This window comes from Cottoperca gobio, chromosome 3 (assembly GCF_900634415.1).
Source record: "Cottoperca gobio chromosome 3, fCotGob3.1, whole genome shotgun sequence".
Taxonomy (NCBI): domain Eukaryota; kingdom Metazoa; phylum Chordata; class Actinopteri; order Perciformes; family Bovichtidae; genus Cottoperca; species Cottoperca gobio.
This window is the reverse complement of record NC_041357.1, coordinates 26,914,652-26,929,547: the sequence shown is the minus strand read 5'-3', so window position 1 is coordinate 26,929,547 and position 14,896 is coordinate 26,914,652. Positions and strand designations below refer to the sequence as shown.

The window sequence follows — 14,896 nt, the reverse complement described above, 5'->3', positions numbered from 1 at the left end:
TTTGCTGTTCGTCAAAATGGTTTTGTAATACATAAATATAGACATCATGTAGCTTGAATCACAGCTAGCACCGATAGTAGAGAGCAGTACCAACGACAATGTGTTTTGATCAAACCTTGAGCCTACACTCCCCCCTAGTGGGCGCCAGGTACTACTACAGACATGATGTGACAAGTTCAGTGTTGAAACCCTGGTTCTCCTCAGCCAGTGTCCCCATTCAGTTAGGATTCTGGTATGAGCAAGTCTGGTTATTAACAAATATTATTGATACTTAATATTAATAAAAAAAGATTATAAACATAAATAGGGGTTGATAATAACTGGCACTACAATGAAGTATGTGCATTAGCTCAAAAATACATTAACACAGCTATCAGCAGGAATGAATAATGATCAAAAATAATTATTCTTTGTATTTAACATAATTAGTAATTATATTAATTAGTAATTCATTCACACCAAGTCCCATTTAGGGGCACAGACTTTTTAACAAAGTAAAACGATATCCAGTTAATGTAGTCTCCAATTAGGAAAACTGATTGATAATTAAATTAATAATTATAAACAAAATGAGCATATCAATCAGGTTGAAGGATTTCGGAATTCAACGTGTATGATAATGCTGCCGGGTTAGGAAGATGGTTTGTGTGCATGCGACTCTGTCTGTGTGTACAATACTAATACATCACCTGGCGGAACAAGATAAAGTTACCCATTAGCTCAATACAATAGTTTACACAATACAGTTCAGTGAAGAATAACCACATCAACACATGTATATACATGTACAACAGTATAGCAGTTATATGCTTACTTAGCCATGTAGAGTTAATGTATACTAAATAATATACTAGGCCCAGTGGAGGTGAATGAATACAAAGACTTCTTAGCTCTCAGCTCTCCTTTGAGTTGAAGGGTCGCAACATTACATTATATTATATTTTATTTAGCTGACGCTTTTGTCCAAAGCGACTTAAGTGCAAACAATCATGAGGATACAACTCCCAGCAACAATAATCTTGCAAACAGGTGTAATCGAGAGCATGTGTGGCAGAGTAGATTTTTTTCACAACCCAGTACGTATCAGGTGGTGGGAGAAATGACAGATGGGCTGAACAGCATTTATGGTCAACATTTATTAGGCTATAATCTAAGATTCTACAGACACATTTATTATTGTGATCATCTGTTAAGGCATTAAACAAATAACGTATGATGTAGATTAAAATAATTGGGATTATATAGCCTCATTCATGTCAAATCAGACTAATGTGCTGAAAAGAAAATTATGCATCAAGTGATGTATAGAGACTATAGTAATGAAGCCTACACTCAAATTACACAAATGAGCAAACAAAGCCTCTGAGTAAACACAACATTTGAAATGATTGTGATATTATTGAAGACTATGTCATAATTTCAAGAAAGTCCATTTTATGATAAACATAATGTCTATGTAAATGTAATCAAAATCAAGGCAAATTATTTACTGGTAAGGGTAAATTATATCTAGGTTATGTTTAACTCTAGTATATATTATCTGAAGGAGGAAATTGGTAATTTTCCCTGACAAAAACAATAATTAAATAAAATCACATTGGATATATGGACTAAATAATCCCCTGTTGTAAACTTTCCTTTATTTCCTAACCCTCAGATAAATTGTTGACGCGCTGTATGCTGGGATTCTGCGGGAACGGGGAGGTTGCAGAACGCCATCTTTAAACCCCACAAGAGGCCAGCTACAGTTGTACACCGGGATGAAAAACACTATCCCTACAGCGGGATATAAGTTCACATCGTGGAGATGATGTGATAGTTTCCCAGTTGAGTCAACTATAAAGAACTGTTCGATGGGACTGTAAAGAGATGGTCACTGGACACCGCAAGAGCCTTTAACTGTTGTTATCATAGGCAGACAACAACAATAGACGGAAAGACAACAACAACGGACTAGCTCGCTAGCTCTCTCGCTAGCATCTTGCCAAGCGCTGCGCTGTTTTCAATTGCTAACTGAAAGCTAGCTAACGTTAGCTACTTCAGCAAATCTGTCCGGTTGCGCTGACATTTGACCGGACGCTGTTTATAGCTGGTAACGTGACTGGATATCCAGCTACATCTACCGGAACAGTCCTCAATTTCTTTGTCACATTTGAAACCAATTTTGTTCAGACATTTGCGTTGTGGCTTTAGCTAGCTAAAAGCTAAGTCCCGACTTCTCCCCCTCCCCAGCGGCCCAGCCGGAGATGCGTGGAAGATGTCGGTGTCGGGGCTGAAGGCCGAACTGAAGTTTTTGGAGTCCATTTTTGATCCAAACCACGAACGCTTTAGGATCATTGACTGGAAGCCTGACGAGTTGAGCTGTCAGTTTAATGTAACAGGGGAAAAACTGTTAATTATCCACTGTAATATAACGGTAAGGGGATATGAACACAAGTGCCGGGATTTATACACTTCCCTTGTTGGTCGTGAGCAAGCTAAAGTTAGCTGGTTAACTTGCTAACCAGGTAGCAGGCTACCTCAACAACTGTAAAATCTGATGCTATGCGGGACAGGTTTTGCGTAGTTTCATAAGCGAGTGTCAGTGGGAGCTACGCAGTATTCATGGGGGGTTTGTTGTTCTGACAATCCAACATTACACAGTGTTGATAAGCCCCTAGCTGTTAGCTAACGCTGCACTCTGAATGCTAATGTCGCCAAATCAAATTATACGTTATTTACTGATTCTATGTTTAGCCCTGCGACACGACAGTGTACATAGCTCACTTGTATTCATGTAACTGTCTCTATTTTACTGTGCCCTATGTCTTTTTTAGGAATCTTATCCATCTACACCGCCAATATGGTTTGTGGACTCTGATGACCCGAGCTTGGCGCAAGTTTTGGAGAGGTTGGAAGATGTGAGAAAAGGCAGCACCCTGGTATTTATCCGTACTCTTTGTTTTTCACTATGTGTCACTGAGGGAAAACCTAACGATTTTTTGCACACGTTGTGCGGATCCGCTGACGATGTTAGTGTTCATAGTGGATGTTGCCTGAACACGTAGGTTTTGTGTGAATACTTACAAGACACCGGTTACCGTGTGAGGCAGCTTTAGGTTAACAAAAAGGATTAGGAGATAATATATGTCCGAGACTAATTCTTAATATATATACTGTTATATCAAAACAGAGCTGATGTAGCCGAAATGCTTTCATAGCATGTCTGAGCTATATGCCTAATGAACAGACTACACTGTATTTGAATTTACTGAATTGCTTGGCTAAACAATTATTGACCAGTCTGCCTCTCAGCAGGAGTGTTTTCCTTGCATTATTGTGACATAATGCCTGCATGCTGTGTTGAGCTTCATCAGAAGGAAGCAGATAATTGCGGTTTTAATCTTTTTGAGCTTTATTCTGGACTTTGATTGGTTGATCCAGCTATTATTTAGATTTGTTGAATACTAATTTCACTTAGTACTGGATTATACATTTGTATCCAAGAGTTAATTTCATAAAGTTGTTTTTTTAACATTTCTTGCATCATTCTTCTAAGATTCTTTGCTACATTGAACTAGTTAAAGTGTTCACTGATGCACGTTGAGTTTTTGCCATTTTAGTGTTATATTTACAAGGTGTACACACCTAGGAATGTATATTAAAATAGGCTTCTGGGCCTTCAAGCATAAACAAACAACTTCAGCACAAATGTGTGTGTACAAACAGGCAAGTTTAAAGCAGAGCAAATGGCCGTTTCATTAGATCAATTGGGACAACCTTTGAGGTCAAAATGTGTGTGACAAGCAGATTCTTATGTAATCCTACATGTGTGGTGACATCCTGAGCTTAGTTAGCCTACTTATTCATGCTGCTCTGTTTGTAGGACACTAAATTGTTGTTGCTTTTTATAGAAGTGCTTTCATTTTTTGGTTTGCAGTTTGCACCTAATCTACATTCAGATAAGAATACAGCATTGTTAGGCTAATGTTGTGTTTTTAGCTGTCTGTTTTCTTACTGTTGCACAGATGTTTTAGTGGTACCCTATATTCAAATTGCACCACATTTGTAAAGGCAGAACACACTAGCTGATAGCAGCTAAAGTAGAAGGAGGCTGTCTGTTCTTCGATTTTCTCAACAACTGTTTATCAGATCGACTTCGCACTTGGCGGGTGTACGGCAGAGGACCCAAGGAAGTGCAGTGTTGAGTGTGGGCTCTTGATTTCTACGGGACATAGTTATTTGTAGTGCGTTATGTACACACTGTGTATTGTATTGAGAGGGGACCCCCATTAACTGCCGATTGCGGCGATGACGCTGCCTTGCATTGATATGCTAATACGACACAAACACGTGCTTAAAAAGCTAGTATGTCTTTTGTCATTCTCGGTACAGCTCGCTCTCTATTGCTCACTACAATATTACCTCTTACAGGTACGTACATGAATTTGTATGGATGAGAGGTTCTCGAGAAAGCTGCAAGCAGCAATATTGAAGGCAATGCAATCAGCCCGTTTGAAACAGGCACATTTTCCATGACCACTGCACTTTTATAAATAAAAGGGACTTGACTTTAAAATCTACTGTTGTTCATGCCTACGAAAGGGGTTTCTGTCACAAGTCTGACACGTGGCATTGCTGTGTTTATCTAACTCTGTATCCCCTCCTCTTTGTGCTTTGTCTTTCCAAGCTTTTGCAGCAGTTGAAGAAACTCATATGTGATCTTTGTCGGCTGTACAACCTTCCCCAACATCCAGATGTGGAGATGCTGGACCAGCCCCTGCCTGCTGGCCCCGTGGGACCAGACCGAAAGGCAAGGATGCCTAGTTTGCTCTTGTGAAATGCCTCCCCATGGCACGGCCAGAACATGGCCAGTATTTGATTTCTTTTAAGGAATAAGGCATAAATATTTAAATAAGGATGCTTTATTATGCACTTCCGAGCCACTTTTGTTCACTAATGAAATAGCAGCCTACATTACAGAGGGCCTTGGGGATTTGTGTAAAGTTGTTCTCTTAACTGATCAATAGGTTCTTTCTGTGGTTATGGTCAGTAAAAGGTGGTCTTATGTCAAATAAGACCACCAGTCAGCTCAGGGATGACTTTATTCAGCTGGACTCAATTCTTTGTGTGTGTCTTTGTATAGCATGGGACAGAGGAGGTCACATCTGAAGAAGAGGAGGAGGAAGAGATGGGAGAGGTAAGTAATCTAAACACCTAATGTATTGCTTTTAGGAGGTTGTGCTAGATGCTGTAAAGAAACTCTCATCTTACTCGCACATCATTTGAAAGAGGAATGTTTAGGCAGACGTTCATGTTAGTATGGAATGTGGTTTAGGAAAGCATATCGTTAAATAAAGATGCCAATGTTCACATATGTTTTGATTTGTATGTCTGACCTTATCCTCCCCCAATACATACACATGATTATTGTCATTTAGGTTTGATGTGATTATGATCTAGTCACCCTGGATATTGATGAGCTAATGTAAATGTTTTCTTTTTTTTACAACCACATCACATTTTCTCACATCTTTTGACTTGGCACTGGCTCTGATTCTTGAGCTGTCTTTTATGTTGCATGTTTTGCTGGAGAACAAAAATATCAAATATGAACCAACAGGACATAGAGGATCTGGACCACTATGAAATGAAAGAGGAGGAGCCTGTGGATGGGAAGAAATCCGAGGATGATGGCATCGAGAAGGAGAATCTGGCCATCCTGGAGAAAATCCGAAAGAACCAGAGGCAGGACCACTTGAATGTAAGTCTTTATTCAGTAAAGTACATTTCTTTATTTGTTCTAAGGGCTTTGAGGTTGGAAACACATTTTTAATGATATCCTAACAGATGACAGGTTTACACTCACAGTGAATTGAGGTGTTCTCAAAGTGTTCTTTTGTCTTTATTGTTACTGTTTTGTATTTCGCAGGGAGCGGTGTCTGGTTCAGTGCAAGCGTCTGACCGCCTGATGAAGGAGCTCCGAGAGATCTACAGGTCTCAGAGTTACAAGACAGGTATGCACTCTGCACAATGGTCTGCTCTTTGGTGCAGATCTCAGTGAAAAGACCATTTTCAAACCGTTCTACCCGGAAACTCTCATATAAATCTACAAACCCTCACACACAATGAGCATCATTTATATCCACTTGATTGACTGACTAGTATTGGTGAACATCAAGCAATGCAATCAGGCTTGGGTACTGTCGACTCTCTATATTATATATTATAATAAAAATGGAATTTCACATGTAAATAATAAAGTTCAAACTTCTAAATTTAAACCTTCATTGTTTAGAACACAAAATAAAAACCCCTTCCTACCTTCCCAAACCCGTCTGTCACCAGGACACACACACACACACACACTCTCAAATGAGACTTGTTGCCCTGGCCGGCTTTGTCTCTCGCATTACGAATGTTGTCAGCTTTCAGTTTTGAACACTTGTGCCCGCTTTCAGCTCGCCAGCTGCAGGGTGTCGTTGTCTTGCTGACTCACTCTCTCTCTCTCTCTCTGCCAGCGCGGCGGCTCACACTCGCTCACCCAGATGCGCTCTCAGGTACCGAGATTTGGCACCGATTGATTTAACGGAAATCGGTGCTCTGTGGTACAGGAGTGATGCGGTCGGTGCCTTAAAAGTACTGAGTTCTGTACGCAACCCTAATAGCAAGAGCAGTTCATACAATCACACGTGAACATTTGGGATTCTGTTTGCTGAATTCAAAAGCCTAACACTTTATGACTTGTTGGCCCCACCCACAGCACATTGACACACTTTCCACAGCAGCTTAACAAAAAAAAGACATTCCTTAAAAAACGACAGACTCCATTTGAAAACCTATTTTTGAAGTATTTTATTATTTATAAATTCTTCACCTTTTTTGAACATTTCTTTAAAATAATTGCTACAGAATTAACTGAGCGTGGTGTGAGAGTGGAGGTACTAGTGAAAACATTTAATGCATTGCATTACCTTTCAGTTTTATAAATGAAAAGGGAGATTCGATCATCACAGGCTTCACTGAACCTTGCATTGGGAGACACCTGAGAACTAATCCATTTCTTTTGCAGGCATCTATTCAGTGGAGCTGGTTAACGACAGCCTGTATGAATGGCACGTCAAACTAAGGACGTAAGTAACTGTGATCTTGTGTCGCGTATTATTTTTCTCTATGTTGGCATAACCATGGACTAATTGCATCATTTAATGACCAACAGGGTGGATCCAGATAGTCCCTTACACAGTGATTTACAAGTCCTGAAGGAAAAGGAAGGGATGGATTACATTTTACTAAACTTCTCATATAAAGTGAGTAAAATTAAGTGGATTTATAAAATTGAAACTCTATTTTGGAGTCTTTGAAGTCTGTTAATTAACATTTTCTGCTGGTTCTGCCTTACAGGATAATTTCCCCTTTGATCCACCGTTTGTCCGGGTGGTTTCACCTGTGCTTTCCGGAGGGTGAGTTCATTTAGCTGGTACACTTTTCAGTTTCTTCCATCCCCTTTGAATATGTTATTAGTTGGGGCTGACTTGGTGAAACAAACTGATTAAAAGTTTCCTTTTCTTTCTTTTCTTAAGTTATGTTCTTGGAGGAGGTGCCCTGTGCATGGAACTTCTCACCAAACAGGTAAAGTGTATGTTTCTTAAAGCCGTAGCTGAAGGTGAATTTGCTCTGTATAATATAATATAACAATTTTTGGATTTAATATTTGCATCTCCTTCTTTTACATTTTTAAAACCTACTCTTATTTGGATTTTTCCTATTGCAGGGTTGGAGCAGTGCCTATTCCATTGAGTCTGTCATCATGCAGATCAATGCTACTTTAGTCAAAGGAAAAGCCAGAGTGCAGTTTGGAGCCAATAAAGTAAGTGAGAAAGCACTCGAGGTGTGTTTTCAATGTCTTGTGATGATGTTCAGCTCTCATGATGAGTGATGCGGACCACGATGACCATGCTTTGACACAGAGGTTCCCCGGCTCTAAACGACGGCTTGCTGTGCTGTGAGAGAATCTCCTGTTTCTGCAGCCAAAGCTGGTTATGTGTTGTTTTCACCCCGAGGGTGATCAAAGTAGATGCTTATCTGTTTGTGCTGTCACTTGTACTTGTCATGTACTTGTCATGTTCTCTTGATGACACTATCTATGTTCCGGCTTCTCTGAGTTTGATAAGTACCAACGTAACCGATATGTAAGCTCTTCTCAGAAGCTCATAGAGGCAAACCCCCTTTAGTGTGTTTTTAGTTTGACTTGAATGAGTTGATGTTTCTCACTTTATTTAGTTTTATATGTTCAGGTTTCATCCTTTCCCAATCTGATGCATGCTGGGTAAGCATAATGTGCAACTGGGATCAAATTTATTTGGAAAACATGCATGTTTCTTTCTTCACATTTAAGCTTCTGTATCATTTTAATAGTGAAGAGGTACCTTGATTACCTGGAGAGCCATGGGCAAATGGGTCATAGCTTTTGTTAGTATTATAATGAGCATGGGAAGTTATTTTTATCAAAGGGCAACCTGTATTTTTGTCAACAAATAAATTGGATTCTATCAGTTTTTACTGGAGGCCCAACAGGATTGTGGTGGATTAAAGCTCTACCAGTACTGGAAAAATGATGATCTTTACACCTCATACCACTTTCAGATTTGCTCAGTAACCTGGGACAAACAGAGGTCAACACATGTTAGCCTGCAGTCCTGACCCGTCTCAGTCAGGGTTAAGCACCTGCTCTGAAACCACTTCACTTAATTCTGAAAAGGTGAACACGGTCTTCTTTAAAACTAAAGAGTTACAATCGGGTCACTATGGACCTGCTACAGTCACGTAAGCAGAGCAGCTTCAGTCCTTCTGTATCCACACAGGATGCTTTCACACACAGCACTGAGTGCAGGTCACCCACGTCCTCCAGACCGCACACACAACCACTGAAGGAAGAAAATAGACTTGACACATAAAAACATTCTTTTGGTTCGCAGGTTCGCACCTGAAAGACGGCCGTATTAAAATAGGAACATAGTGGTTTCAGTCGCAAGTGTGAAGAAGATTGAGATAATGTAGATGTTGTCTGCACATCTTCACCCTCTTGGCCATTAATTAAGTTTACCTGGCTGCTTAAGGCCGCTTCCACAGCGAGACTTTAGACTAGTCTGTGGTGCCAGTCTAAATTCTGATCTAATGCAAGTTAGACCAATCACAGAAATAAAAACAGATGTAGGCACCCTGTCCCTGTCAATGTTTGTTTGAAAAGGTCTTTACCCAGAATTCATTGCAGTAGTCCTCCCTAAGATGGCGAAGAAGTAGAAAGCGTTGTGCAATGGATGAATTTAAACTATTATTTTTGATTTAAAGTCCATCTTTATGAGACCAAACGCAGGTATGGCGCTGCACACATTGCTACACTCTTGCTGCAGTGAACCTCTTTCATAAAGATTTGTACAAAGTCTTCTGTAATTCTTGGATGTGCACGTTCTGTTATCCTGCAGCATACGTGGTTTTTGTTATTGAAATGTGGAGATGGTGAGATGCGCTTTCTTCTGCTTCCATCGCCGTTTCCTGTTCTGTACGGTCGTCATTAACCCAGTGCACATTTTCATCTTTTAATTCAGAACCAGTACAATCTTGCCAGAGCACAGCAGTCCTACAAATCCCTGGTTCAGATCCATGAAAAGAACGGTGAGTGTTTTTGTCTCCTGTTTCATACGGAGTGCATTACTGACCTTGTTTACTGAAACCAGATCCCTCCCATGCAGCAAAGCTGAGGGAATTATTGCTTGTACTGTGTGTGTGTGTGTTGTGTCTGTGTGTCTGTGTGTGTCTGTGAGTGTGTGTGTATCAAACATGGTCAACATTTACATGCATGCAGTCCACATTATTACACACATTTTTAATTAAATGCATCATTTCTGAAGTCCAATGAATGTTTAATTAACTGATGTACACGTGTTGGTTACAGTGAGTCAGGAATGTAGTAGTTGCACTGTTCTATCTCTTTAAGATGACACATGTCCAAATGGTCTTAACAACTATTATTTATTTATATAACTTACTGATAACCAAATGCCTGTTATTCAAAATGTCATGTTCAGGTCCAATGACGAGCGTTACAACATCATTGCTATATATGAACTGAATGCTCTGACGGCTATATATATATATATATATATATATATATATATATATATATATATATATATATATATATACACACACACTAATATGCAGTTTAATATAAAATTGACAATAGAATCAACATTCACATTTTAAAGTTCATTTTATTGGATGAACATGACCATTAATGCAACTGTCATGCTGTCGTTGACCACTGTGAAAACGCCATGCTGCCGGGAGCGCAGCTGAAAGTACACACATTACCTTTTTGTCAGGATACTTTGAGCTATATTTAATTTCTGTAGAATATAATAGTTGAGAGTTGAAAGCCTGGCTGAACGTTATGAACCTCTGAACTCTTTGTACCCGGTGTTTTCTATCATTAACCCGACATGGTTGTGCAAGCAGCCACAAGCTCTGATGCTTTTGGTGGTGGAGGCCTGTTGACTGTACATTGTTGTTTTTGTTTACTGCATAGTCATTATTTGTTGTTTCTTCCCCCCCTAGGCTGGTACACACCCCCTAAGGAGGACGGCTAAAACAGACTCCTGCCTTTCCTGCACTGGGACCACATTGTTTATGTTTTCCTTGCGACCAATATTTTCTTTTTATCCTGCAAACCCTTTTTGTTCTCTACATGAGAGTTTAAACTCCAAACCAAATTTAAACACACAGCCCCACCTGAAATGTACATCCATCAGCTACTCGCAAGGGTTTCCTCTCCTTAATATTTATCTCTCTGTACATCTGTGGTCTGATACAATCTTATTTTTCCATTGCGACATTCATCCCATACTCCAGGAAAACGTTGGACTAAATATCGCGCAAACTCGGCCTTTGGGTTTGGCGTTAAGCATGCCAAGGTTACTTGTGGCTGTGAGTTGTAAAGGTGCAGCATGGCTTTATCCGCCAGCAGCGGCAGTGTGAGGCTCCAGACGCTGGACACTGCCTCTCTGGTCACAGACTGGATCCTTGATATGATTCAGTGGTGGCTTAGAAGGACATTTAAATGCTGGTGGTGGAAGAACCACAACCTTTTCTCTCCATGGACGGCCTCTGTAATATTGTGCTCATGTATTATCTTTGCAATGCCAAGATCCCTCCTCTGGAATAACCTGCTTCTGAGGCTAGCTTGCTTTCAAACCTCTTATCTTTTTAAAGCTTGTAGCCCTGAGGTGAGGAGGAAGATGAAGAGACTTTTGCAGGCTGGGTGGCACAGCCCATAATGAAGAACAGCATTCTGCTGAGCTCCAAAGTTGGAGACCACCGTCATCATCACAACCAGCAACTGGACAAACTCCCTGCAGGAGAGGTTTGGTGTGTCGTAGGTTGGCAACCCAAGAAACATGACCAGGCAAAGCAGGGGCGTGTTTGGTTTGGATCACACTGTAATGTAGTTGATTTTAACTCCACGTGTAAACATGTAAATTTGTATTTCTGCAAAAGGATTTAATTGTTTATAATGTAACCTTGTCTGGGTCTTTGACTGGGCAAAGACTGTATTACTATATACCCTTGACTATTAACAGCAGGGGCACTGCAACTTCTCAAGACCCATTTAGAATAAGATAAAGTTGCTTCAAGGAAACAAAAGTACACCGTGATCTTATGTAAGCTTAATGACTACTGCGGTTTTGTTCTTTTTTCTTTTCTTCTTTTTTGAATTATTGATTTGTAATCCTCATGTTATTGGCAACATCAACAGTACCATTCCCCTTCTTTGACACACCTCCCAACTACAATGGCCGTAACAATAATGGCATAGACGCGCGCAGCTATTTCTGGCTTTCCAGAGGTTTGGCTATTCATATCTAATCACTCAAACCGGATGAACCTCAGTAAGGCTATGCAGTGAAGACACGAGTCTTGTGGAGTTTTGTTGTACTGAAGAAGATTAGTCTTAACAGTGTAGTCACCTGCTTAGTTCTTGTAGCTGGTTCACATCCTGAGCACTTTGCCAATCCTGCAGTCGTAACAGTCTTGGGGGGAAAAAAGTGACCTTTTTACCTTCTGACTTTTCCTTGACCTCATGGCTGGTTTTAAAAATGCAGCCGGAGTTTTCAGATTCACAGCAATAGTCTCGACCGTATACCTTCTGGCTTCACACCTGGGAAGATTGACTGGAGTATGTTCCATTTCCAGAATATTTGTGTAGGTTTGATAAATATTTGTTTAGATTTGCCACAGGAGAAACCCAGCTCTTCCCATTACCACCTCTCTGGTTACTATTCATAACCACTCTCAGCACCGCTGTACCCCTCAGCGTGCTGGGGCTTTGATGTAATGTGAATAATATGCAGAAAACTGTGTGGAGCATTCCAATTAATGCAGTTACACGTTTGTTGTGGGTGTTCTATTGTGTGGTTACTTGCATTGTTTTAAGTATATTGTCCTGAAAACCAGCATAGAAAGCTTAGTTATGCTAATTCATACAGTCATTCCTCAGTTTTAAGTTGATTTAGAATTTTTCTCAGTGATACTAACCTCAATCACGACACCAATACTTTCAAAACAGGTTAGAGATGGGTACAAAACATCGTATTCAGCACTTGTCTGACATTTGTTTAGACTTGCAGGATATGTATAACGAGTGTCACTTCTTCTCGTTTCACCACAAGCAAAAAAAAAAAAAAAAAAAAAAGAGAATTAGCCCAACATGACTACGGATCATTGGCATGGTTGTTAGCTGTTGTGATGCCATTGGTAATGTACTAATCACTTCATTCTGGTGACTTTGTTGAGCCCACCTCTGCATTCTCTGGAGAAGCAAACTCAGGAATACATACTGCACACGCGACTTTGCTAAGGATTGCTTCAGAATATCGTCACGAAATGCAAGATTGAACGTGTCAATCTTTTTCGGGCCATTTTTAGAACGACATCTGTTTTTACCAATCGGCATCGCAGTGTGTTTCGCTGTTGAATTGCACACACACATACACACACACACACACACACACACACACACACACTCAGATTCTTTGATTTACTGTTGAGGTTAAATAAATATTAAGCAAGTTTTTTGGAATGATCAGATATTTGGAGCGGGGACTTCGCTCCCACCCTCAGATTAACCTGCGATTGACGAGGGGTTCTCAACACATCTGCCCGGTCTCTTTGATATTGCTGTATTTTGCATGTCAATATATCAATGGGTGTTTTTTCCCCAAGCTACTGAAGGCAACGAGTGGTTGGGTCGGGTGGTAATAAGACTAGATGTATCCGTTTTTTTTCATTAATTGTTTACTTAACTTGTGGTTTCCTACATCAGCGCACGGGATCATTTATCCCCGTGTGCCGCTTATTGAACCAGGTCAGATACTATGAGAGGCACGTGGGCGTTAGAGACATCCTACCTGCTTCGATTAGACGCCAGGATTCCCAACAAAAGTAGCAGTTCAGATTTGTGTGCCATCAGAACAATTGTTAGCCCAAATCTTTAACCTAAACTTTGGAATAATGGTGTACTCCCAAGTCTGTTGTGAACCGAGTAACAGCTTCTCTCGCACCAACGCCTGTTGTCTAACAAAAACCTTCTCTGCTTTGGCGAGCGACATATTGGTCCGAGGTCTGAATTAGCCTGATTCTGGGTTCTTTACCTTGCTTCATTAACTGCAGTGGCCGGGTTATAAAGTTATGCACTGTTAGCATGCTTTGGTTTGGTTCCATTTTTTTTCCATTGCAAGGGTGATTTTGACCATGTAAAATAATTTGTAAACTTGCATCAAGTTTATAAATAAAGAATTTTATGAAATATGTCTTTATTCTGATCTAATGAAAGTTGTTTATCAGCACACATGTGGAAGAGTCATCTATCCAATGAAAACGTATCGCTCCTAAACAGGGACAGTTACACATTCTGATGTTGGCACTAACCCTATAAATAGGTCAAACTGGATCTTTGGTTACAGGACAAAGAAGCTCATACGTGCAGCACAGAACCCACTAACCTATAATTCATTTACGGCAGAGCTGCAATGATCAGTCGATCGACAACTAATTACTGTTACAGAAATGCATTTTTCAGCTTCCTAAATATGGAAACTTCCTGCTCTGTTAAACATATTAAAGTGAATATCTGACGAGACATTTAAAGACATCAATGTGGAGTTTGAGAAACTGGTGTAGACGTTTTATAGCCCAAACGATTCATGGATAAAATAATAAGCAGGTTAATGTAATGTATTCTATAACTGAGCTACAGCTGGGCCACGTTGAATCTGGTTTTCCAGTTCATGTATTCCTTCAGTTTTCCAGTAGATGGTGTTCTTTGCCAAAAGATTCAGGCGTCAGCTTGGATCCAGAGTCAACATAAAGCAGGACCCCCCCCCCCCCACCCTTTTAGACCAACTGGAGCTCTTGTTGACCCAAACTGTGCTGCTCAAAGTACGCTGTTGATTTAACTATTCAAAACTAAAACATTACAACTCAGCACACAGCAAAGCAGGTCATGTGTGTCCTACAGGAAAATACAGAACATGAGAAGACGACTGCTACAGCTCGTTCATTCCTGGGGGGGTTAAAATCTGATTTTGAAGCAGTTTGTTTTGGTGGTGGTGATTTATAGAAGCTTCCTGGAACAGGTGGCGTGCTGCGTGAGTGGAATGAACAAATGTGATGCTCTTTTGTACAAATACATTTCCCTTTGTCATTTCTCATCTGTGTGTGTGTGTGTGTGTGTGTGTGTGAGAGAGTGCGAGAGAACACCACTAGATGGTGGTGTAACTCTGGGCTTGTTTTTATACAGTCAGCAGTTGGAGCTCCATCTTTACACTCTGCATGCTCTTAACATCTCTGCAGCTCGTTC

The 14,896-nt window shown here is 40.3% G+C and overlaps 1 protein-coding gene across 1 annotated transcript; it reads left to right on the top strand.

The window, feature by feature from the left end:
- Nucleotides 1-1,686: 1,686 nt before the first annotated feature.
- Nucleotides 1,687-13,843, top strand: LOC115026328 (ubiquitin-conjugating enzyme E2 Q2-like). The gene is made up of 13 exons (XM_029459114.1): nucleotides 1,687-2,416; nucleotides 2,817-2,921; nucleotides 4,670-4,792; nucleotides 5,126-5,179; nucleotides 5,603-5,743; nucleotides 5,912-5,996; nucleotides 7,052-7,112; nucleotides 7,199-7,289; nucleotides 7,384-7,442; nucleotides 7,563-7,611; nucleotides 7,754-7,849; nucleotides 9,588-9,654; nucleotides 10,597-13,843. Exons 1-13 carry the CDS (start codon nucleotides 2,258-2,260, stop codon nucleotides 10,626-10,628), a joined length of 1,122 nt encoding a protein of 373 aa, XP_029314974.1. The 5' UTR covers nucleotides 1,687-2,257; the 3' UTR covers nucleotides 10,629-13,843.
- The last annotated feature ends 1,053 nt before the right edge of the window (nucleotides 13,844-14,896 follow it).

Coding starts and splice junctions, on each gene's coding strand:
- LOC115026328 (XM_029459114.1), top strand. CDS start 2,258: ATGTCGGTGTCGGGGCTGAAGGCCGAACTGAAGTTTTTGGAGTCCATT. Junction 5,180..5,602: donor AGGAGGAAGAGATGGGAGAG/GTAAGTAATCTA, acceptor ATGAACCAACAG/GACATAGAGGATCTGGACCA. Junction 5,744..5,911: donor AGAGGCAGGACCACTTGAAT/GTAAGTCTTTAT, acceptor TGTATTTCGCAG/GGAGCGGTGTCTGGTTCAGT.